The sequence below is a fragment of the Aedes aegypti genome, unplaced genomic scaffold (assembly GCF_002204515.2).
Source record: "Aedes aegypti strain LVP_AGWG unplaced genomic scaffold, AaegL5.0 Primary Assembly AGWG_AaegL5_hic_scaff_1002_PBJ_arrow, whole genome shotgun sequence".
Lineage (NCBI taxonomy): Eukaryota > Metazoa > Arthropoda > Insecta > Diptera > Culicidae > Aedes > Aedes aegypti.
The window spans coordinates 10,277-33,725 of record NW_018734409.1 but is presented as its reverse complement, the minus strand read 5'-3'; the positions used below and the strand labels follow the sequence as shown (position 1 = coordinate 33,725).

Genomic DNA, 23,449 nt, shown 5'->3' with positions numbered 1-23,449 from the left:
AAAAATCATATGTTGCGGGCCAAGTTGAGCACCCCTGCGGGGCAAAAAGGGCACTCTCTTAATTAACTAGGGTAATTGACGGCTTCGGCTATGACCTTCATTATTGATAAAATGTATTCAAGTCGATATGTAATTTAATAGTTTTTTTTACCAACTTGATGTGAAAACAGTGCCCTGTACGAGTATGTAATTTTGTAATTTTGAGTGTATAATTTTGAATGAATTTCAGATCATCCTTTAAATCAGCTGATAGTGGTTATGTTGATAAGGATGTCTCGTTCTCGGGTCAATCTTCAGGCTTAGCCACATTTGTCTTGCCAGTTTCCATGAATAGGTAAATATAAATTAATCTTTCAATAATGTTTTTATCGTAAAATTATCAATCCATTTATAGCGTATCCAGCGTAGGAAACGTCATCAATATTCATTTCCCTGCTGATGATATCACCTGGGCCAATTCACATTTTTCGACCACACAACCTGTTGATTTGACAACGATATCAGAGATGCCGCAAAAATTCTTCAGTGATGTCAGTGTTCAAACTGATACATGCATGGAGAAGGAAGTGCAGCTGTGGAAAAGCGCAATCGATCAAACCAACAAAGAAGTAGTTTTTCTTCGAAACCTCCGAGAAAAGTTGCAACGAGACTTACGTATCGCCAGACACACTAGCCAGCTTTCCGTTTCGTCACTTGAAATCAGTGACAAAAAATGTTGCTATTTCACTGGACTGAGCTCTGGGCGTACGTTGAGGCACCTCTACGAAAATTTGAAAGGCTATTTACCAGAATATGAAACGCTGGATAAGGAAAAAACCTTCGTTTTGGCCTTGCGCAAACTGCGATTAAATGAGCCGTTCTGCACTTTAGGCTATCTATATGGCCTGAACCAAACAGCGATTTCTAAATATTTTTTCGAAACGATAAATGCGATTTTTCCTTTCATGAAAGGTTTAGTTCGATTTCCATCCCGGGCTGTCTTGAAACAACATATGCCATTATCGTTTCGGCAGAAATACGATGATAATGTGACCATTATCATCGACTGCTTTGAGATAAATACTGAATCTCCGAATACGAAAGCCATGGTAGCCAGTGCTAATGTATTTTCGAACTACAAAAAGCACAACACTATCAAAGTGCTGATTGGAATTAGTGCATCTGGTGGAATCATTTATGTATCTGAGGCATTTGGTGGTCGAGCGTCCGATAAGGAAATTGTAAAATCTTCCGGATTCTTGGGCCTAATTCGTGAAGGGGATTTTGTGATGGCTGATCGTGGTTTCCTGATCGAGGACCTGCTGGCACCGTTGAATGCATCCATAGCCTACCCAGCGTTCAAGAAAAAAAATCAGCAGCTGGAGCCGCTTGATGCAGTTCACTCTAAAGAACTCTCATCTCTAAGGATACATGTGGAACGGTTGATCGGTTCCCTACGGCAAAAGTTTTTGATATTAACTGATATAATCCCCATAACAATGTTGCAACATTGGAATAATAATACACCTGCGATTGATCAAATTATAATGATATGTGCAGCACTAGTTAATTTGTGCCCTACAATAGTTCCAGCAGTTTAAGTTCTTTTTTTTTATTTTGATTCAGTATTAACTTCTAGATTTTAACATGTTTGTATCTGTATTCACACATTTGTAAATGTCTTAGCAACTAGTTCAGGAAATAGAACATTTTCAAAAAAAAGTACAGCCTTTTGCTTGCAATATTTCCAAAAATCATCACAACGTTTAATTTCAAAGAGCAAAACTTGATTAGGTGACCATACATAGAAATAACCATAACTTGCATTACAAATATAAATCTGCATTAAAGCTTGATAGTAGTATTTATGTTTAGTTCTAAGTATGACTTGATAATCCTCGTTGCGTGCAATAAAAGAGTCATTTAATTCTAATAACGTTTCGACCATATCTGAACGATTTCTAGCTGAGAAAGGACATTTAACTTCAATCGTTATCGTACCAGACAATCGCAAAGAAAAACCGCATCCGGAGACGCCCCCAAGAATGGAAACTCGTTGTCGATCACCAGTCCTGATTTTGATTTCCGCAGATTTTCATGCAAATGTTTTACAGATTGGAACAACTGGTCAACTGCTTTGTCCTCATTCTTTTTGCCATACCTTGTAGCTGCTGTCGAAAATGCTTTTACACTAGGGTAACAAATTTTCTTAATCAACGATACAGATGGTCGCTCCAACCGCGTGCAACAAACATCTTTCAAATTAGATGCTGTGATACGCCCACTCCTGAATATATTCCACCACTTGGAATTAGATTGATCGATGGTGAGGGTGTTGATCCGCTTCAAAATAATTGGTTCCTTCGGGAGATTTCGAACAAACTCGGACGCCCGTGCTTTTAAATCAGCTATCGAATTTATATTTGATGGATCATACAATAGTTGATAGTTGTAATCTTTAAGTTCATCTCTCAGTCCATCTTCATACGAGCATTCGCTGCACCTAAAGTTCTCTTCTCCGCAAAACAGGCTGCTGGCAACAACATTCAAACCATCATTCTGCAGTGTGTTTAAAAGATTGCGGCAACGATTGTCGATGTTTGATGAAGAGGAATTGCTGGTAAAGTAGTCTCTCTGTATCTGTCTCCCAAAATCAATATCACGTACTTTTTTATAAAGATTGACATTGATACTTTCAGGTGGCTTTTTCCAGTACGCCGGCAAGTCTGTAACAGACATCTGGAACAAAAAAGTCACGGGTTAAAATTGTATTCAAAACAACTAATATTATGGGTAATGTTACAACACTAGCCCGAATGCCATTAGCCTTTGGGATAGTCACGTAGAGTCATTGGCGTAGCTATATTTTTTTTATAGAGATGGGTGGTGAGGGGGAGGGGGGTTTGAGCAGCGTTTTCATGTGTAGGGTTCGCAACATCCGGCGCGAAAATCATGTTTATTATGAATCTTGTAGTTTTCGTTCATTTTAAGATATTTTCCTTTTTTGTGACTACGCAAATTTAATGTTTCGTTTTAAATCATTGTGCACATACAGTAGATTTAAAGAATTCAAATCTCCAAAAAAAAAATCTCCTTAAATCCCTTTTTAAGTTCAACTAAAAACGCGTTTACATAATTTTCATCATTCAATCGTTTTGATTAATTGAATCATCTTCCATGTCCTTCAACAGAAATTCGTCTAAAAAGAGGAGTAACCTTTACGAATTCTAGCACAGGAATTTATTGAAATTTGATCAGTTTGAATTTGATTTTGAATAGTTTGCAGATTTATCCGCCAGCTCTCTTCGAAGAATATAAGATAACGATTCTTATAACACATTGAATTAAAATTTTGGTCGACCCAATGCTGAGGAAATCAGTCATGTTTTTTTAGTGTGTTTTTCAAAAAAATTCACAACTCTAAGTAAAAATTTAATAAACAAAATTCAAAAGAAGGATTTTTGGAAAAATACCTACGAAGCAAGAATAAATCGTTGCCTTTCGAATGCGCCATAGAGAGTTTCAATTGAAGGTATTATCACAGAGTTATGGACAAAACACTTTTGTATGTTTCTAGGGGTAAACCTAAACTTTTGCACGGGAGTGTATGTACAAGAGATTCATTAAATCCACGATTCTCAAGATTTATATTAGAAAAAAGTTGTACCAGAATTTTATTACGAAATATTCACAAATAATCGTTAACATTCGTTATATACAGTTAACTCTCCCATACTCGATATTTCGTATCTCAATAACGAGTTAGAGAACCACAGTATTTTTTCATATAATTTCGTTTTAGATTCTTAAAGAAATAAGATATTCCAGTATCACTTTAAAACAAATTTTGTTAATTTTAGTAGAAAAACTTATTTGAACATTTTATTGACATGTCCAATGTATTTTGCTATATTTTTCAGCAAAATGTCTTCATAGAATCCTAGATTAATGAAGACTAGATTTAATTATCTAATATTAGAAGAAATACAGAAAGAATTTTTTTTTAGAATAAATGTTGAAGTTAAAGAAATACTTGAAACGACATTCAAAAAAACTGATGCACGTTTAAAGGATGTTAGAGCACTAAAAGTTGAATTTAGTTTTTTGTTCAAGCTTCTGGAAATATTGTATTAAGTATTACAAACAATTTGATATCAACTCATTATCACGCTTTTGTATCTTATACAACAACTGTAAAATAACTTCATCATCACACATAGCATCAACGAGGTAGTTTTCAAGGTGCCAAACTGCGATAAAGCTGTAAGATTAATCAATCAACGTTCAACTTTATTAATTCTTAAGCGCTTAGTTCAAAACACTACCGTGCAAAAGTTTGGCTTCACCGTATAAAAAACACTGGCAAATGTAACCGCATAACAGTCACATTGAGATTATACATGAGTCTAATAATGTAGTAGCAACGAAATTTCTATCACAATTATTTTCTGTCTATTCACCCAATATGCGGTATGAGTTGTACAAATTTTAAGCCTCAATTAAGCTCTTTTGAATTCTTAATGATTTTTTGAAATTTTAGTTTCCTTCCATACTGCAATAAAATACAGACTTGGTATCCCATTTACTCAATGCCTACTTTTGTCGAATGTTACAAATATGCAGTTAGGTCGGACTCGATTATCCGGGGACTCGATTATCAGGGATTCGATTATCCGGAATTTTAGACTCGATTATCCGAAATTTGTTATCTGATGTTCTTGTTTTTCAATTTTTATGCATAAATCTGAGATAATTTGATATTGCAATATACAATATGAATGGTTTTGCAGTTTAGAACGAATTTAAGAAAATAAATCTGAGATAATTTGGTATTACAATATACAATATGAATGGTTTTGCAGTTTAGAACGAGTTTAAGAAAATTAGGGATTTGAAAAGGTGTTTTTTGTGTATGCTGGTCAAAATTGTTTTTCTTGTAAAGACCCCTACTGTTCCAAGAAAAAATTTCTGGCTACGCCACCGCATTATATAAATGAAATAACGAAAAAAGATAATATTTAAGTTCTTTTGTCAAAGATTTCAATTTTTTCTTTGTGATTCGATTATCCGGAGTGAAACAAAAAATCGATACACCGTATAATCGAGTCCGACCTGTACTTAGCCTTCATTTAAGGTGAAATTTTTTCATATCGGACTATTTTTGCAAACGATTGATGTCAAAAAAGACCCAAAGAAAATGTTAGACAAGCCTGGCCTAGAATCATTATGGATACCTACCTTCTTCTCGATTATCGATGTTCGAATCCCTTCTAGGGCAAAAAGCGTTGCTCCGACGTGGCTGCAAGCTTCCAGAAGACCAATTGCACAATTGCAGTGTGCCGCAAGTATCTTTCCGGACTCATTGATTAAAATCCACGGCGTGAGCGGCTTCTCGTTGAGTGCAAACGAATGTCGCACAATTCCATGCACTACAAAAATATCTTGGATCTTCTTGCCTGAGACGCTTTTCACCCAGCCATTTTTGTAATAAAAAATTGCATCCATTCCTTTGGCACAGTTCTTGGGGCTCCCGTAAACGGATTGGGGTCAACTACCAGGAATTGATAGATGCTGGCGAACGTTACTGTTAAAGGCACTTCCTGAGGTTTCGTTTGCAATGCTGACGGATTCACCCCGTAGCACATAGCAACTTTCTCGCGGTATCTCTGAGCTGCGACTTCACAATCCTTAAAATATATTCAAACAGAGTTAGTTTTGATACCGATAGATGTTTCAAATTAATCAATTTACCATTTTTGGAACGGCAATTTGGTTTTGCTACTATTTTTTCACTGATGGTTTGACCAGGCTTGACAGCAGTTTGTTTATATTTTCAACCAGCAAAATTTATGTGGTTGTGAAACATCTCACTAACACTAGAGAAAGCAGAAACCACTATAGTATACATGCTGATGCGAAAAATGTACATTTGTAAGGTTCCAATTTTTGCGTAACTTCAACGTGCCATTACGTTTGGTAGAATTTGAATTCAAACGGCTGTTTTGGTGTTATGAAATAGGGGTGGGCGTTTTGCCCCCAGAGTTGATTAAAGTTTAGGTCCTTCAATAAGCTTTTTTAGGGCAAATATAACATATGTTTTGCACGTAATACAAACTATGACAGTGCACAAGTTGGCTCTCGGCAATAGTTTCAGAAATTTGGTTGTTTATCGACCTAAAAAATTACATTGGAAAATCGCACAAAATTGCAACGAAAACAGCGAAAAAACGTTTTTATACGATTTTATCGATATGGTTGAGAAAATCACATAAAAACATATGGGGAAAAGCATTTCTATCCATTTCTATGATCTAGGGTGAAAAAAAAGCATTCTAAAACACATCGTTCGGCCAAATCGATGGTGGCGCGTTTTGCCCCCTATGGGCATATTACCCCCAGTTCCCCTATGTTCGGAGAACCATAGTGCGCAATTTAGCTTAGAGTACTTCTCTGCACTTCCCGCATAGAAATATACAATTTGCCACACATTGCTAACAGTAAGCTTCATGTAACTGATAAGGTAAGTGTATTCTAAACTGTTGCTATTGTGTTGAACAGTATGAAACATAAAGCTAAAGACCATTAAAAGCTATTTACAAGCCTGTCGTCCTGCTTAGTCGCGCTTAGTCGACGACTAAGAAGCTTTCCTCAGATTTTTTTTCTTACCACCCTTTGGGACATCAGTTGAAAATTCAAGCTGTATCATCGACTTGAATTAATTTAACTCTGTTGCATTTAGATCAGGTGCAACTAAACGCCCTGTGTAACATCAATCGAAATTGTCAAGCTGTACCAACGCCCTAGAGTAAATTGACCTTGTCTCAATTAGATCAGTTGCGTTTAACGCCCTGGTAGGATATTATTTAATAATTACAAGCTATATTAACGCCCTGGAGTAGTTTGACTTTATTCTATGTAGATCAGGTGCATCTTAACGGTCTGAAGACATCAATTCCTAGTTGTATCAACGCCCTGGAGTATTTTGACTTTGCTCTATGTAGATCAGGTGCATTTCAACGCCCTGTATGGCATAAATCGATCTATCCGTGTCGACGCCCTGGAGTAGCTTGAATTTATTTCACATAGATCTTTGCGAAATCTAGAACAACGCCCTGTAGAAAATCAATTGAAATTTTCATGCTGTATTAAAGTCCTGGAGTAATTTGATCTTATTTCATATAGTACAGGTGCATCTTGACGCTTTGTATGACATCAATTGAAACTTCCTAGATATATTAACGCCCTGGAAAAATTCGCTGTAAAGTCATCATTACTGCCAAAACGAATGACGGGCTACTTTGCCTTAACATTCTGTAGGACATTAATTGGTAAACTCTAAGCTAGATCAACGCCCTGGATTAATTTCACCTTTTTCCATGTAGATCAGGTACATGTGACCGCCCTTTAGGTACATGTATCAACGCCCTGGAGTAATTTGTCCTTATCCTATGTCGATTAGGTGCATCTTAACGCCCTGTTTAACGTCAATTGACCCAAGAGAAATTTGACAGTATTCCAAATAGATCAGGTGTATTTGAACGTACTGTATCAAATTAAAATTGGACCTACATCAATTAAAATTGGTAAGCTATATCAACGCCCTGGAGTTATTGACTTTATTTCACCTATATCTTTTGCAAGATCTAGAGGATCTAAAAAACCGCTTTGGAAAATCAATCGAAATTTCCATGCTGCTTCAACACAGTGAAATTATTTGACCTTGTGTTATGTGGATCAGCTGCATCTTAACGCCCTGATTAAGATCAATTGCAAACTCTAAGTGGTATCTACGACAAATTTAACCCAAAATTAAAAAATTCCAAGCTGTATCGACGTTCTGGAGTAATTTGATCTTATTTCAAGAAGATTAGGTGCATCTTAACGCCCTGAAGGATATCAATTGTAAATACAAGCTTCTAATACGCATTAGAGTAATCTGGCATTGTCTTATGTAGACCATTTGCATCTAAACACCCTGTATCATTTGAAAATTTCAAGCTGTATCAAGGCCCTGGAGTAATGAGACTTATCCTACATAGATCAGCTGCATATTAACGCCCTTTATGGCATCAATCAAAATTGTTTAGCTTCATTAACGTCATGGAGTTTGACCATGTCTCATTTAGGTCAGACTTGTAGGACATAAGCTGAAAATTTCTAAGCAGTATCAACGTTCTGGAGTAATTTGACTTTATTATACGTAGATCGGCTGATCTCATCGTCCTGTAGGACATCAATTAAAATTCCAAGCTTTTTCAATGCTCTGAGGTATATTGACCTAATTCACAAAGATCATATGCTATCAACATATGGATTTTATCAAAATTGTCAAGCTGTATAAATGCTTTGGAGTAAATTTTAGTTTCAGCTGCATATTAACGCCTCCTATGAAATCATTCGAAATTAACCCGAGCTGTATTATCTCACTGGAGTAATTTGATCTTGTCTCAGATAGCTCATCTTAATTCCCTGTAGAACAATAATTAAAATTCAAAGCTTCATCAACGCCCTGCAGAAATTTGACCTTAATCCTCATAGATCAGGCACAACTTTAGGCTCTGTAGGACACCAATCGATATTGTCAAGCTGTTTAAAACACTATGGAGTAATCAGGAGCAAATTAAACGCCCTGTAGAAAATCAATTGAAATTTCTGATCTGTACGGCCCTTTGCCACCACTGAATTCTGAAATTCTGATATTCCTTTGGTGTGAAAAGAAAAAATATATTGAAATTGCGACAGCATGAAACAATATCGATCGAATCATCTCTAGTAACTCTTAAAGTTTTAATGAGATACATGGAATTTTGAAGCAGAAAAAAAAACATCATTTCGTGTTCTTGTTCATTTTTGGCCAATATTTTTCATGCGATAGTGACGAAAATTCATTATCAAGTACTCATCAAAAACGGTATTTGCTGAAATGAGTTTGAAAACCTGCTGTAATGAATAATTAACAATTCTAAAATCCTTCAATAGATCCAACTCCAAACTATTATAATAAACAATAGCGTGATATTTTGAAATCCAGGGCAATTGTTAATTTATTTGCACTTTGGTATCACTTCAAGATATATTTGGCTGAAGTTCGAACCTCTTGTTAAATCCAAAAATAAGGTTCAAAACTTTCTAGATGTCCTGCTTTGAGATACCTTGAGCATTTCTCGCTAAACATTACTAAAGGACCTATATACAAATGAGAGATTCTCTCCTCTCTCGCTCTATTTAGATTATACAGTGGAATACTAAAGCTTTTGGGAAGTTATTATTTGCCCGTAACGCGGGTAGATCACCTTTTCGAGGTGCGTTACGGGGTAAGATCTACCATATTTTACTCTTGTTGTATCTGTTCTTGTGAGTACTTATAAGTTCGGGTCGGAAGAGTATAAGAGAGTAACAAGCCACTAAGACCCACCTATTTGTCCTAGATAATGAGGAGGTCGAAGTGAAAAATGGCTCAATCAGCTTCTGAGGTTGGTTTCAACTCATGAGACAATTTCTTTCCGAGATCAAGAGTTTATCTCTCGATATCTAGGAGGGAACGATTCCGAATCAGTGGAGTAGCAGACCTCTTAACTTCTAAAATAAGCTTTTGTTTTCAAGGAATCTAAATGTTTCATGGGATGAAACCTGTGCACAGTTTTCAAAAAACGACTTGAACCTTATAAGTAGAAGCAATAATTTGATACGCTAGAGTACCGATGCATGGTCAAAATCAGTATCATTCAACCACCTTAGTCGCCGAACCTGATTAAGGGGCGCGCTTTTGAGAGTTTAATTGTGACAAACTGTTTTCTCCAAAAGGTATAAATAGCAGTATCTTTTCTAAAGAGGCTCTATGCAAAATGGTAAAGAATGATTATTTGTATAAAAACGACTATTTCATTATTTCTCAATAGTAATGGAGTAGAACGACATGCCACTAAACAAAGGACACGGGTATACCACAAAAGATCAAAGAAAACTGGTCGCAGTGGTTCATCCCGAACAGAACAGGAAAAAAAAATATATTTATTACATAAAGTAATATATGGGAATTAACGTATTTCAGCAGTCTAAGCCGATGTCATGATTCATTTGTAATTTTCTCGGATATACGCAGACAAACTAAATGTTTGTTAAATTTATGCGCTGCTCCAATCCTGTCTAATATCACAGGCTTGTTGAAAACTTTTGAGAAACGTTTTACAATATTTGAAATATCTCATGTATTTGTGACTATTGCCTGCATCCTCGTTTTCTTCGTCAGCCTTACCCATAAGAACTGCAGGCAAATCTGTTCGGCCAATTCCACATAAGCCGCATTTTGAGGCGTATTTTATTTCATCAATGACATCTCTGGCGAAATTGTTTGTTCGGAAATCTCGTCAGGGGGAAGCAGGCATATTAATGGATCTCTCTTACGCTAGCTAGAAGTTTGAAGAGAAGCTCATTTATTAATATATATCAGGTATTTCTTCACTTCTTTTCTTTCATATATCGTAAAACACAAATCAAACTGAGAAATATGTAGCTTTCATATGCAATAATTTTGGTAATTTTAAATTTGATCATCTTGTATATCATCAGAAAAAAATAATTTCACCGTTCATGCACCATTCGTTTTAATTTTGTGGTCACCATCAAAAAGCTTACTAAGGGGTCACCTAAAAATGACATCCATCATTTGAGGGAAAGGGGTGGTCTACGAAAGTGTGACAATGCCATGTATTAGGTATTGGAAAAAGCGTGAGGGGGTGGGGAGCTAGAAATCCTGAAAAATGATGGACGTCATATTTGAAACATTCCTAGAAAAAAACTGAGTTAGAACAACTGAAAAAACTAGGTGAGCAATGGTATTAGGCCGTAGGAAATGAACGATTTTCTAAATTTTATGAAAACAACATATTCGTACAACAAAGTAATAAGTAATCTTAATCAATTGCTAGTTCATTCCTCGAGTAAACTGTAAAATGGGATTAAATTTTGGATAAAAAATTTGGTGGTTATATTGTATTATGACGCCATATTGATATTAAGCAAAAGTATGAGTTATTTAGTATGACGATACTTATCATGTTGAAATGACAAATTGACTTGAAGCAAATACTCTCCATTTCGAAAATCTGTGTGAACTTTGATTCATTTGTCCCTGGTTTTAAGATATTCCGATATATTGAGAGGGCTCGACATTATCCATTTTTTTTTAAATTTATAGTTGTTTTTCGGTTTCACATTTTAATTGGAATGAGTATTCAACACAAACTAAATACGTGCAAATGCATATTAGTTCTCATATGTTTGGAATATATATTAATTTGATACAATTTTCTTGTGAGACTCCCTCATTAACGCCCGGGAGTACAACCGCCTCCTGGGCTATAGCAACGCCCTCCTCAAAAGGGAATGACTAAGAAGCTTAAAATTTACGACGACCAGGGGCTGGCTATTTATGTAATGTATACCAAACTGTGACATGCTAGTACAGTGTACAAATATTGTTGAACTGTATAGCAATGAAAACTCGAGAGATATGGTGAAAATGTAAAACAGCCGTTTTGTCAAATTGTTTTGCGCAACAAACTCACACTTTAGCATTTTTACTATATTTGACTTACTGTTATATTATGCACGCTTGAAAAAATATATGTAGATGTAGATGAAACATAAAAAAAAACTTTTTTTGCCGCATGCATTTTTTCAAAAAAAAAAAAAAAAGGAGTTCTGTTGAAAAGATGCATACGTGCGTACATCTCGGCAAAAAAAAAGTTTTTCTACTTACAATCAAAATAAATAAAAATTAAAATTAAATTTTGTTCCAAACTTTATATATGTGCCGTCACTGAGTTGATTTTTTAGCGTGCATTTTTTCGCATTGTTGTAAACAAATTAAGTAAATTTTTGTCTCCGATTCTTTTGCTCCGGTTTGTCGTCACCGTCGTCGCAGAAAAGTCGGAGGAAATAGGAAATGTAAGTTGTTGAACCGTAAGTTTAAATTAATAAGAAATTCACATAATATTGTTTTTCTATTACAGCTTTACGACCGGGATTTTATTACAACGGAACGCAGAGAACCCCACAACCTGGTAAGTGTGGGGCCGCAAGAAAAACAGAAACCAAGGCGCGTTCGTCCTACAGCCATGGAATCATCGTTCTTCTGCTGCTCTATCACAAGTAAGATCCAAAAACCGTCTTATTTCAATGTGAATCAATTTGTTGTTCATATTGCAGTTACCAGACCAACAAAAAGACCTCCAGCAATCAACCCACACGCAAAAAATTAAACACCGCCCAAAAAGCATTCAAGAGATGAACCCTAGGAGTGGGTGCAATAATGAATACTGTCCGAAGCTCTGAAGTTCCCTGACTTGCTGAATATACGGGCAGTTGCTGACTTACATGGAATCCACCGAGAAACGATGAGATCTTACAATCCTGATGGCTGCGGACTGCGTGCAATGCCCATTTTATACTGGCTTCCCGACTAAAAACGGGTAACCAACGTGCGAAGTTCGATTTTGACCAACTTCGCCACGTCGCGAGTCACTTTCGCTGTGGTGCGCATCTATGTCCTCCACCGTGTGCATTATGCGAATTAAGCACTATTGAGAATCGAGTTGTGACGCGGCGAAGTTGGTCAAAAATCAAACTTCGCACGTTGGTTCACCCGTTTTTAGTCGGGAAGCAGTATAAATGGGGGCATTGCACGCAGTCCGCAGCCATCAGGATTGTAGATCTCATCGTTTCTCGGGTGGATTCCATGTAAGTCAGCAACTGCCCGGTACTATTCAGCAAGTCAGGGAACTTCAGAGCTTCGGACAGTATTCATTATTGCACCCACTCCTAGTGGTTCATCTCTTGAATGCTTTTTGGGCGGTGTTTAATTTTTGGTTAAACCACCCATTTTTCAATGCGAAGCAGTTATATATGGGGCATTTGCATTTGTGGCGACAAACTTAAAAAAATTCTGGCAAGTAAAGTTTTAATACACTTATTTTTTTGTTTTATTTTACCTATTAAGCTATAATATTCTTTTTTTCATATAGTGTAAATACATCAGTACAGTAAATCATATGGTTACATTACCATAAAACACAATAAACCAACCAATTTCACGTACATTATTCGTTTTTATTCCAACGTAATGGTTAAACTGTTTCCAAACATTTTGCTTTACAGTAAATTGTGCAAAAAAATGGATAATAAATCAACTATTTGGCAAACAGTGAACGGACAAAAATGTTCGAGAAAATGGCGTTTTGGAATGGTTACATAACTTAACCGCCTATTCCCCATATTGTACTTTTCCCAATTAACAATTTCCGAAACTGTCAAAACCGTTTCATGGAACTGAAGTCTTATTGTTATTTTGGGTGTTAAAGGAAACTGTTTCATATATTGTCGCGAATGGTTTTGGATAGTACGGGAAACTGTACTGATATGGTTCACGATTATGCGGGTTGGACGATGATCAGCCGCCCCTGAAGCTGTTGTGAGCCCGCTCCTAACATGAAGTACAGACGCTTCAGGTTTGCTGAAACAAAGGCAAAAGCAATTTTTTTTTTCTGCAGTTAATAAATCAATTTTTATAAAATGCTTGCTTATTTTTTTTTATTTCTTGCGAGGTAAAACACGCAAGCTGATCTCGGCGTTAGTCGTTTGCGCGCACGCATGCGCAATGTAGTTTGCAAATACATTGCATACATAAGGGCGTTTGATCAGATGTTATTGTTCGATTATAGTATACATGCTGATTCGAAAAATGTGCATTTGTAAGGTTCAAATTGGCACGTAACTACAGCTTGGCATTACGTTTGCTGGAATTTGAATTCAAACGGCTGTATTGGTGTTATGAAATAGGTGTGGCCGTTTTGCCCCACGAGTTGATTAAAGTTTAAGTCCTTCAATACGCTTTTTAAGGATAAATTCAACACTTTTTTCGCATGGAATACAAACTATGGGAGTGCACAAGTCGATTCTCGGTGATAGTTTCAAAAGTGTTGTTGTTTATAGGCCTGAAAAATAACCTAGAAAATAACACAAAATTACTACGAAAACAGCGAAAAACGTATTTTCGAGTTTTTCACGGTTTTTGCCAGGAAAATACTTTTGAATATATGTAGAGAAGCATTTCAATTCATTTTCCATTATCTCGGGTGAAAAACAGCGTGCCAAAGCACGTCGTTCGTTCAAAACAAGGGTGGCGCGTTTTACCCCAACGGCGCATTTTGCACCCAATTCTCCTACTTGATTTTCCTGGGCATAGAAAGTTAAGTTTCCTGTCACACAATATACTAATGCAAAAATGGCAACATGGGCAAAAAATCTATCAGCTAATAATTGTTGTAACTAACGATTCACAATCTGTACATGCTAAGTCCAAAATAAAGACAACTGAACCTAACACAGGTGAGCGTTGTTGCCGCCTCGGGGGTGAGATCCGTTTCCGATTTCTTTGCGATTTCGTTTCCTCGGTTGTGGGTCGTTTGGATCGAGCGTTGGTTAAGTTACCGTACATGGAGGTGAGAGTGGTTCAGTTTAATGAGGAATCCTGCAATACTGAGTAAATCATATTTTTTATAAACTAAGTTGTAAAGCGTAACATACCGCTGGATAAATATTACTAACTATCTGACAGAAATTAATAGTTCTCCCCAACCCAAAAGATGACCATGTCAGTCACACTTAGTTTTCTATTAATTTCTGTTCTACACAGGTCTACGCATCGAGAGTTTCGAAACTTGACGTCTGAGTACAACTAAAAATCCGAAAATGGGCTATTGACAATTTATGGGAGAGAAAGTGAGTTCTGCTGGAATGGAAGGGAGATTGATATAAAAGGCCTCGGAACAGGTGGAGAAAGGCTAATTCGATATAATACGGAATCTTTATAACTCCAATATACGGGATCGCGGTTTAAAACTCGAAGTGAAGTCTAATTAAGTAGAAAGCTTCTAAATATTTCTTTTTCTGAGTGGTGTCCCTAAGGACTAAAGGGGTTTTGAGTTGACCGGATATTTCGTCTGGTTTCGCATGCCCGTTATAAAATTAAGTTACAGTATATCCTTCTGTAACACCCACTCAGTGCGTGTAATGACGCGTCAAAGACTGGTGTTCCACTAGAGTACGTCCAGACCGTCCGTTACCATACGGTCCCGCCATCCCGTGCTTCAAACCCGCGCCTCAATGGAAGCGTTTGCCTCGACACAAGCTACCCGACGAGAGGTAAAATCCAGGCGGCGAGAATGTTTCAGCGACCACGTGATTTCGACGTAGCGGTGACTATCAGCTTGCTCAGTACTATCTCAACGAACGGCGCATCGCTCTCCTTTCCATCCTCACCCCGAAGGTGATCGACAACTTTGGGTGTTCAACCACTACAGCACCATCCCCGGGGTAGCGTGCTCTGCGAGTGAGTCGCCATTTCGCTCCCCGTTTTTCGTCGAGTCCTAGCCGTTCTTCATCTCATCGGTTGCGATCTTCGTATCGCACACAGGTAGATTCTCTTGCCAAATGCCCAGATCCCTGCTCGTCTGATGACGGGCCGACAGTCGCCCCGGAACCTGCAAAGGCACCAAAAATGGTTAGAAGAAAAAAGATAACCGACTCCTGTCTATTCTAGGCAACATGAATAGCGCCGCTCTGGTGAGTCAAAAGCCAACTGATATGTAACGTTCTCCTGGTGGCCACCAGATGTTGAAGTGGTCGTTTATTACATTCACGCTTAAAACAAGGCACACAGCTAAAACGGGGATGCCCGATATAGCCGATCATTTCTAAACACCATAAAATGTAAAAAAGGAAGAAAAAACAGCACAGGAACTTTTTTTAATATGTGTAAAAATTACACCAACTTTGTGTTGGTCCAGCAGAGCCTTATTTTATGTGAGTCGTGCTCACTCCTGTGTAACATTTTTGAAGCGTGTTTTATTTCTTCCACCTTATCATCGTTTTTTAATTGCACGATGATTAGAATTCAGTCGAAAATAATGTTTACGCGGTTTTTACTCAACAGATGGCAGTAGTGTTACTTGAATAGCGTGTCGTCGGCAAAATATATGGCAAAATAAAGAGTCGATCATCTTTTTCCTTTTAACCATCTTTGAAGGCACCCAACCGACCGGTCGCAACAAAGCTAGCTAACGTTTTCCTAATGCGCATGTGTTTTTGTAGAATATTTAAATTTGAAACGTTGGCAGTATAGACTCACAAAAGTCTCGCCATCGGAGGAGAAGAAGAAGAAGAAATTTGAAACGTTATAAGTGACATGAATTCGATTTGATTGCTACTGAATTGAGTTCACGATTTCGACCTTTGGAAATACTGTGCAGAATCCCAGTGTGTGTCATAATCCCTAGTAGAAGAAGATCCACATAACGTTTCTTCTTATTTTAAAATTGTACATTTTAAATTAATAAATAGATAAGTATTTCAACATTTAGCTTGAATAATATTATTTCCATTTTACCCAATTAAAGCAAACTCCGATTATACGGTGATAACTGCTCAACATAAAATCCAAGCACGGAAACTGGAAATTGGTCTACCGTCCAAACTGTACAAACGGCAACTGTCCTTTGCACTTTCTAACTCTCCCCCTACACAACATATATGCACTAGTCAGCCACTGTTTTCTAAACCGATTGCAATTGGTTCCGATTGTCCTTTATTGAGTCGTTAATTAACTTGTCTTATTTGAATTGGCCATATGCGGCAGTCACCAGCAGTTATATGTACCTACTAGATGGTTCACCTCTTCTCTGGTCGTGTTACAAAAAGGGCGCCAGGTCGGAAGCGTCGATGCGCGGGAAGCGTTTTAGTGTGGCAATAACTTCGTAATGATTTTTATTTGTCGATTGTTTTACTATTATTCTTCTACTCTTGTGTTTTTGTGTGCTTCGGCGGTTGACTGAAACGCATGATTGAGTCGTTGTTTTATTAACGAGATTCTATTCTTCTATGCAGCCGAGTGCTCCCTCGATGGGCAATAGAACGTTTACCATAAACAGGTAATTCCTCGCAGAACAAGGTGTGTTTATTGATTTCTGTGAAATGGGGTTAAGTTTGTGTGTGTATTGGAAATGTAAATCGATTATTTATTTATGATCCACTTGAGTAAACGTTCAATTCTGGAACACAATAACCCAACGACTGCGGATTATGACTCAATAAATGATACTTCATTGCATATGTTCTTCAACAAGTCTTTCATAAACAGAAATGATCTTGGGGATTTGGATCTATTGAAAATTCAAAAGTGTAAAAACCCCTGTCACTGACGGAGTTTTCACGAAATCACCAAGAACCTTCCAGAAAGTCGCTCATCGTTTTCTATTTGAATATCAAATGCTTTATATTGCAACATTTTCCTGAATAATGAAACAAATTTCAAGATTATATAAAATTTGAATCGAACAAAATTATTAAATTTTACTATATTCAGATGGTTGCCTTATACAGAGCGACTGAATATAAGAAATCCAAATATTATTATTTAGGCCATCATCAAAAATATTGCAAAAACTTTGGAATTTTCGGGCTACTTTTTTAAAATTGCCCTTGTTTTGTTTGAAATTTGTGCCCTTGTTGCCCAAATAGTGCCCTTGTTTTGTTTGAAATTTTTGGACTGTGTTTATAATGTCGTCAATATCAGCTTTTTTTAGTCGAAATGGTTTCAAATTCTGACTCATTCAAAGAAGACAATCAGCCAGGAATACACACCGAACGCGGGTCACATTAACTACAACTCTGCGGATTCGCTAAATACCGAAATAATGCGCCCATATTTTCCGCTACTGTGAACTTCAACTGCAAAGCCCTTTTCGGTGCATTCAACCAAATTCTCAGGTTCACAGCTGGTGAAATATGGAACACTGACTGGAATGCTAAAACAGCTCTCAACTCCCGCGCGGTGGAAAGCATCAGCAGAAAATTATGAATGGGAAAACAAAATCCGCATGATGACTCCTCGCTTTCAACGAGTGACGAGTAGGTGGACGAGGTGACTGCAGAGTATACAGTATTGGACAAAACATTTGCAACTTTTTCGATTTTCCATACAAAATGACCAACTTTGGTAAGCTAGATCTCAGTTATTTATGGACCGATTTGAATGAAACTTTCACAGAACATCAGATATAACTTGAATTTTAAGGACATTATAAAAGGAAGCCACATAAAAAATGCATGAGTGTTGGTAAAGTAAACTTTTTCCCATATAGTGATTGTATTTGTTAGAACAAGAATCATGTTACAGATACCACCATAAGAAAAAACTGTCAAAGTTTGTTTTGATTAGCTGGCAGTGTTGCGGTAAGCTCATACTGAATGTTCTCAATTATTTGAAAGTTATTCAAACTTGATTTTTGTCGAAATTTATTCCTATATATTGAAATGGAAAAAAATCATTCTTCACATCGTTTCAATTTTTGAAGCACAATGTCTCGGAAATACGGCAAAAACATGTGATTTGTATAAATTATTTAGAAACAATTCCGGCCCCACTGCTGGAAAAATCACCAATACTACCACACAACATGACTGCTTATAGTCACCGTCGCGAGTGTTTACTCTCCGTAAAAGTGAAATTGGAATTTGAAAAATAAAGCCAGTTCAACGCGATTTGCAAGGTTTTTTCGGTATTTTAATCAAAGTTATAGAAAATTTAGATGTGCGCGGTCGTAGTGATTACATTTGTATCGATTTTTACTTTAAAATTATGTGTAAAAATACAGTGAGAACTTTGCTGCTAAATTGATGCCATCAAAAATGGAGGAAGAAGCTGAAAGAAACAGAAACTGTGCATGGTTTGAAAAATGCAAGGGCTACGTCTCCTAACTACAATTGTGCAACAAATTTAGTTTCAGTGGGTAGAATATAACCATGTGCGCCAGCTATAGCAGTTTCGCTTCACAATCTAAAGGTAAGAACCGTAAAATTCGATTTACAAGTTTGCATATGTTTGTCCAAATCAAAAGTATGGCAAGAGGGGTGGAAAGGAGGGGAAGTGCAGTAGGTACCATGTTAGACGCCATTTCTGGCCTTGCTTTATAATGTACTTAATATATATTTTTGAATAATTTTTCCAATCACGAGTTTATAAGTAATAACGATTTGACTAAAGTGTAATTTTCGACGAAAAATTCAAAACTTTTTATCTCAAAATCTGATAGCCCTACAGAAAAACTGTCTTCAGCAAACTTATTCATCTCGTCAAAATCTACAACTTTGCTGAAGATACCATGAAGCTATTCCTTCAATATGTTTAGTTATGTTTATTATAAAAAATCGTGAAAAAAATTCACTTTAGTCAAACCGTTACTGCTTTTCAACTTGTGATTGGATAAATCACTCAAAAATATATGTTAAAATTCAAGTTATGTCTGATATTCTGTGAAAATTTCATTCAAATCGGTCCATAAATAACCAAGATATAGTTTATCAAAGTTGGTCATTTTGTATGGAAAATCGAAAAAGTTGCAAATGTTTTGTCCAATACTGTAAGTGGTCGGTCGCGCTCTGGATCGCATCCATCCGTCCGTTCTGGGTTGGACACTCGGATTACAGACTGATTACATCCCTAGCACCGCAGCAGGACCTCCGTGTCGGTTGCCGTCGCACAGTGGCCTGACTTCATACTAATGTTGGCCAAAAATACAAAAATCTCATTTAAAATCGTTCAAAGCCATTGAGAGAACATTATTTTGAACGCAACGTTACATTTCAATCTGCCAAAATCACCTGAAGTTTAATGTGAGAAACTACAAGTGGTAGTTTAAATACTCGTATCTGTCTAAAGATAAGCATTAGGGCGGAATTAATAGGTACAATACTCAAATCTACTTTTTTGATTCTATCAGTGGGTTCAAAAACGTAAAATACTGTTTGAGTGCAGGTTTTTAGATCTACAAACGTAACAGAGATTTTTCGGAAAATTATGAACAAGGTCGATGCCTATCAGGTCATTTAAGTATAATTATACTTGTTTGTTCGGCCAGATGAAGGTCTACAACTACATCATCATCCTTGCACAACTGCGTCAAGAACCGTAACGCAGAAGAATACGCCGAACAGTTTCCGAAAGCGGATAGGGCGATAGTCGAAAATCATTAAGTGGACGTCTGTTTCGATATGACGGAGACAGTCGGATACAGACGGAGAAGTGGGCCCAAGAAGTGAAGTTCGTTCATTCCAAGGGCGGGTTCGAGATCCGAAACTAGGTGTCGAATTCAGAAGAGTTCCTCCATGCCATCGGTAAGCGCACACCCGATCAGAACGTGCAGGTCCTGCAGGATAAAGAATCCAATCTAGAGCGTGTGCTGGGAGTATCCAGTTAGCGACGAGTTTCTGGCGAAGTTAAGAGAAAATTTGGTGTCTTATTTCTCGGCCGGCTAAGAGGGTTGAAGAGCAGCGTCATTCGGAGCTACTGCGGTACAAGCCATTTGTGGAGTTTCGGATCGGCGAGCGGAAGTAGGCTAGACTCAAATGGACCGTGTTTTCGAGGTCCAAGTTTTCTGTATCAGCCGGAAAAACGATGGACGGATCAAGAAGCGGTAGAGACGAATACTTCTGAAGAAGTACGGGCGTATAATCTAGTCCACAACATTTCACTAGTAGTGCCAATGTTTGATGTTTGGCGCATTTCCCGTTGGAAGGGGTCGGTCAGAGAGGTAGCATGCGTCTAGCGGTTCATATCCAACTGCGACCGGAAGCAATCGAAGCGATTCTGGCACCATCTAGAGAGCGCAGTTTGGTGGCAGTTCCTCTAAAGCGGGAAGAGCATCAGCGAGCGGAAGCCTACCAGTCGCGGTTGGCACAGGCCGATTCTTACGAGGAAGAAGTGAAGACGATGGTGGTCCAAACATGGTCACGGTTGGGCGTAGGTCAGAAAAGCGCGGAATCTGCCTCTTCACGTGCCTGACAAGGAGAGCGATTCACCTGGAAGTGGCACTTAGTTTGACAACGCAGGCGTGCCGTATAGGCAAACCGGTTGAATCCTTTACCGACAACGGGACCAACTTCTAGGGGGCGAGTAAGGAGATAATGCGGAAGATAGATGGTGAGTGGACATGGCGGATGCTCGGACTCGGTGGAGCTTCAATCCACCAAACGCGCCATACATGAAATGCGTCTGGAAACGGCTAGCCCGATCGGTAATATCAGCACTGATCGTGTTGAACGATGGAAGAAGGTTGATGGATGAGGTGCTGCTGGTTACATTGGTCGAAGAAGAGGACCTTGTAAATTCACAGCAGTTGACATACTCTGGATTGGGACCCGAGGCAGGTGAAGCACTAGCACCGAATCACTTTGTGAAAGAAGCAGATCTGGCGGTAGATCAGGTTACGAAGGAAAACGACGCGGAGGCTTTGCCAATTAGACCGGGGGATCTGGTGTACATATCGGAAGAAGGAGCGAGTGGACACATGGGGTTGTTAAGGAGTTGTAAAGACGGCGAAAGGGGAGTTCCAGCGTCCGGTGGAAAGCTGGTGGTGCTAGAAAAGATTCAGGAGCGTAACTCTGGTGTTAGATAATCCGCCCAGATTGACGGAGAGAGGTATTTCCGCGCCATCCAATATCGCAAAACCAAATTGTCGGGTGTTGAATTCATCCCCAGTGCCGTTTGGCCAGGGTGCGGTTGGCCAGGTTGGCAACCGTCAAGAGCACAAGCCTTCAGGGGGCGTCAAAACGCATGATTTAAAAAAAAAACTCCGGAAGAACTGATGATGACAAGGACGCATTTTACGCGCAGCTTGAACACGAGTACGACCGCTGCCCAAGCCACGACGTCAAGATCATCATAGGTGATTTGAACGCTCAGGTTGGCCAGGAGGAGGAGTTCAGACCGACGATTGGAAGGTTCAGCGCTCACCGGCTGACGAACGAGAACGGCCTACGACTGATAGATTTTGCCGCCTCCAAGAACATGGCCATTCGCAGCACCTACTTCCAGCACAGCCTCCCGTATCGATACACCTGGAGATCACCACTGCAGACGGAATCACAAATCGACCACGTTTTGATCGATGGACGGCACTTCTCCGATATTACCGACGTCAGAACCTATCGCGGCGCTAACATCGACTCTGATCACTATCTAGTGATGGTGAAACTGCGCCAAAAACTATCCGTCATCAACAATGTACGGTATCGACGCCCGCCTCGGTATAACCTAGCGCGACTGGCCCAACCGAACGTCGCTGTCGCATACGCGCAGCATCTCGAGGTAGCGTTGCCGGAAGAGGGCGAGCTTGACGAAGCCCCTCTTGAGGACTGCTGGAGCAACATAAAAGCAGCCATCAACAACGCAGCCGACAGCATCGTCGGGTACGTGGAAAGGAGGACATGTAACGATTGGTTCGACGAAGAATGCAGGCAGGTTTTGGAGGAGAAGGATGCAGCGCGGGCTGCAATGCTGCAGCAAGGAACGCGACAAAACGTGGAACGATATAAAAGAAAACGGAAGCAGCAAACCCGCCCATCCGGGACAAAAAGCGCCGCCTGGAAGAAGCGGAATGTGAAGAAATGAAACAGCTGCATCGTTCTCAAGAAACACGAAAGTTCTACGAGAAGCTCAACGCATCCCGAAAAGGCTTCGTGCCGCGAGCCGAAATGTGTAGGGATAAGGACGGAAGCATCTTGACGGACGGACGTGAGGTGATTGAAAGGTGGAAGCAGCACTACGATGAACACCTGAATGGCACGGAGAACACAGGCGACGAGGGTCACGACAGCGGAGGAAGTGACTACGTCAGCACGGCGGATGAAGGAAACCAACCTGCCCCCGCATTGAGGGAAGTTAAGGATGCCATCAGCCAGCTCAAGAATAATAAGGCCGCTGGTAAAGATGGTATTGGAGCTGAACTCATCAAAATGGGCCCGGAGAGGTTGGCCGCCTGTCTGCACCGGCTGATTGTCAGAATCTGGGAAACCGAACAGCTGCCGGAGGAGTGGAAGCAAGGGGTCATATGCCCCATCTACAAGAAGGGCGACAAACTGGAATGTGAAAACTATCGTGCGATCACTATCCTGAATGCCGCCTACAAAGTGCTATCCCAGATTATCTTCCGTCGTCTATCACCAATAACAAATGAGTTTGTGGGAAGTTATCAAGCTGGTTTCATCAACGGCCGCTCGACAACGGACCAAATCTTCACTGTAGGGCAAATCCTCCAGAAATGCCGTGAATACCAAGTCCCAACGCATCACCTGTTCATCGATTTCAAAGCGGCTTATTATAGCATCGACCGCGAAGAGCTATGGAAAATCATGGACGAGTACAGCTTTCCCGGGAAGCTCACAAGACTAATAAGAGCAACGATGGACGGTGTGCAGAATAGCGTGAAGATTTCGGGCGAACATTCCAGTTCGTTCGAATCCCGCCGGGGACTTCGACAGGGTGATGGACTTTCGTGCCTGCTGTTCAACATCGCGCTAGAAGGTGTCATGCGGAGAGCCGGGTTCAATAACCGAGGTACGATTTTCACAAGAT

At 39.0% G+C, this 23,449-nt stretch overlaps 1 protein-coding gene across 1 annotated transcript; it reads right to left on the bottom strand.

Moving 5' to 3' along the window:
- Positions 1–1,970: 1,970 nt before the first annotated feature.
- Positions 1,971–5,500, bottom strand: LOC110680191. Its single transcript, XM_021856013.1, has 2 exons — positions 5,218–5,500; positions 1,971–2,718 (listed from the first exon to the last, which is right to left on the bottom strand). Exons 1-2 carry the CDS (start codon positions 5,482–5,484, stop codon positions 1,972–1,974), a joined length of 1,014 nt encoding a protein of 337 aa, XP_021711705.1. The 5' UTR covers positions 5,485–5,500; the 3' UTR covers position 1,971.
- Between the last annotated feature and the right edge of the window lie 17,949 nt (positions 5,501–23,449).

What these genes read in the sequence shown, in the direction of transcription:
- LOC110680191 (XM_021856013.1), bottom strand. Translation starts at nt 5,484, where the DNA reads ATGGATGCAATTTTTTATTACAAAAATGGCTGGGTGAAAAGCGTCTCA. An exon ending in CATCGATAATCGAGAAGAAG is followed by an intron (nt 2,719 to 5,217) that starts GTAGGTATCCAT and finishes TTTTTGTTCCAG; the next exon opens with ATGTCTGTTACAGACTTGCC.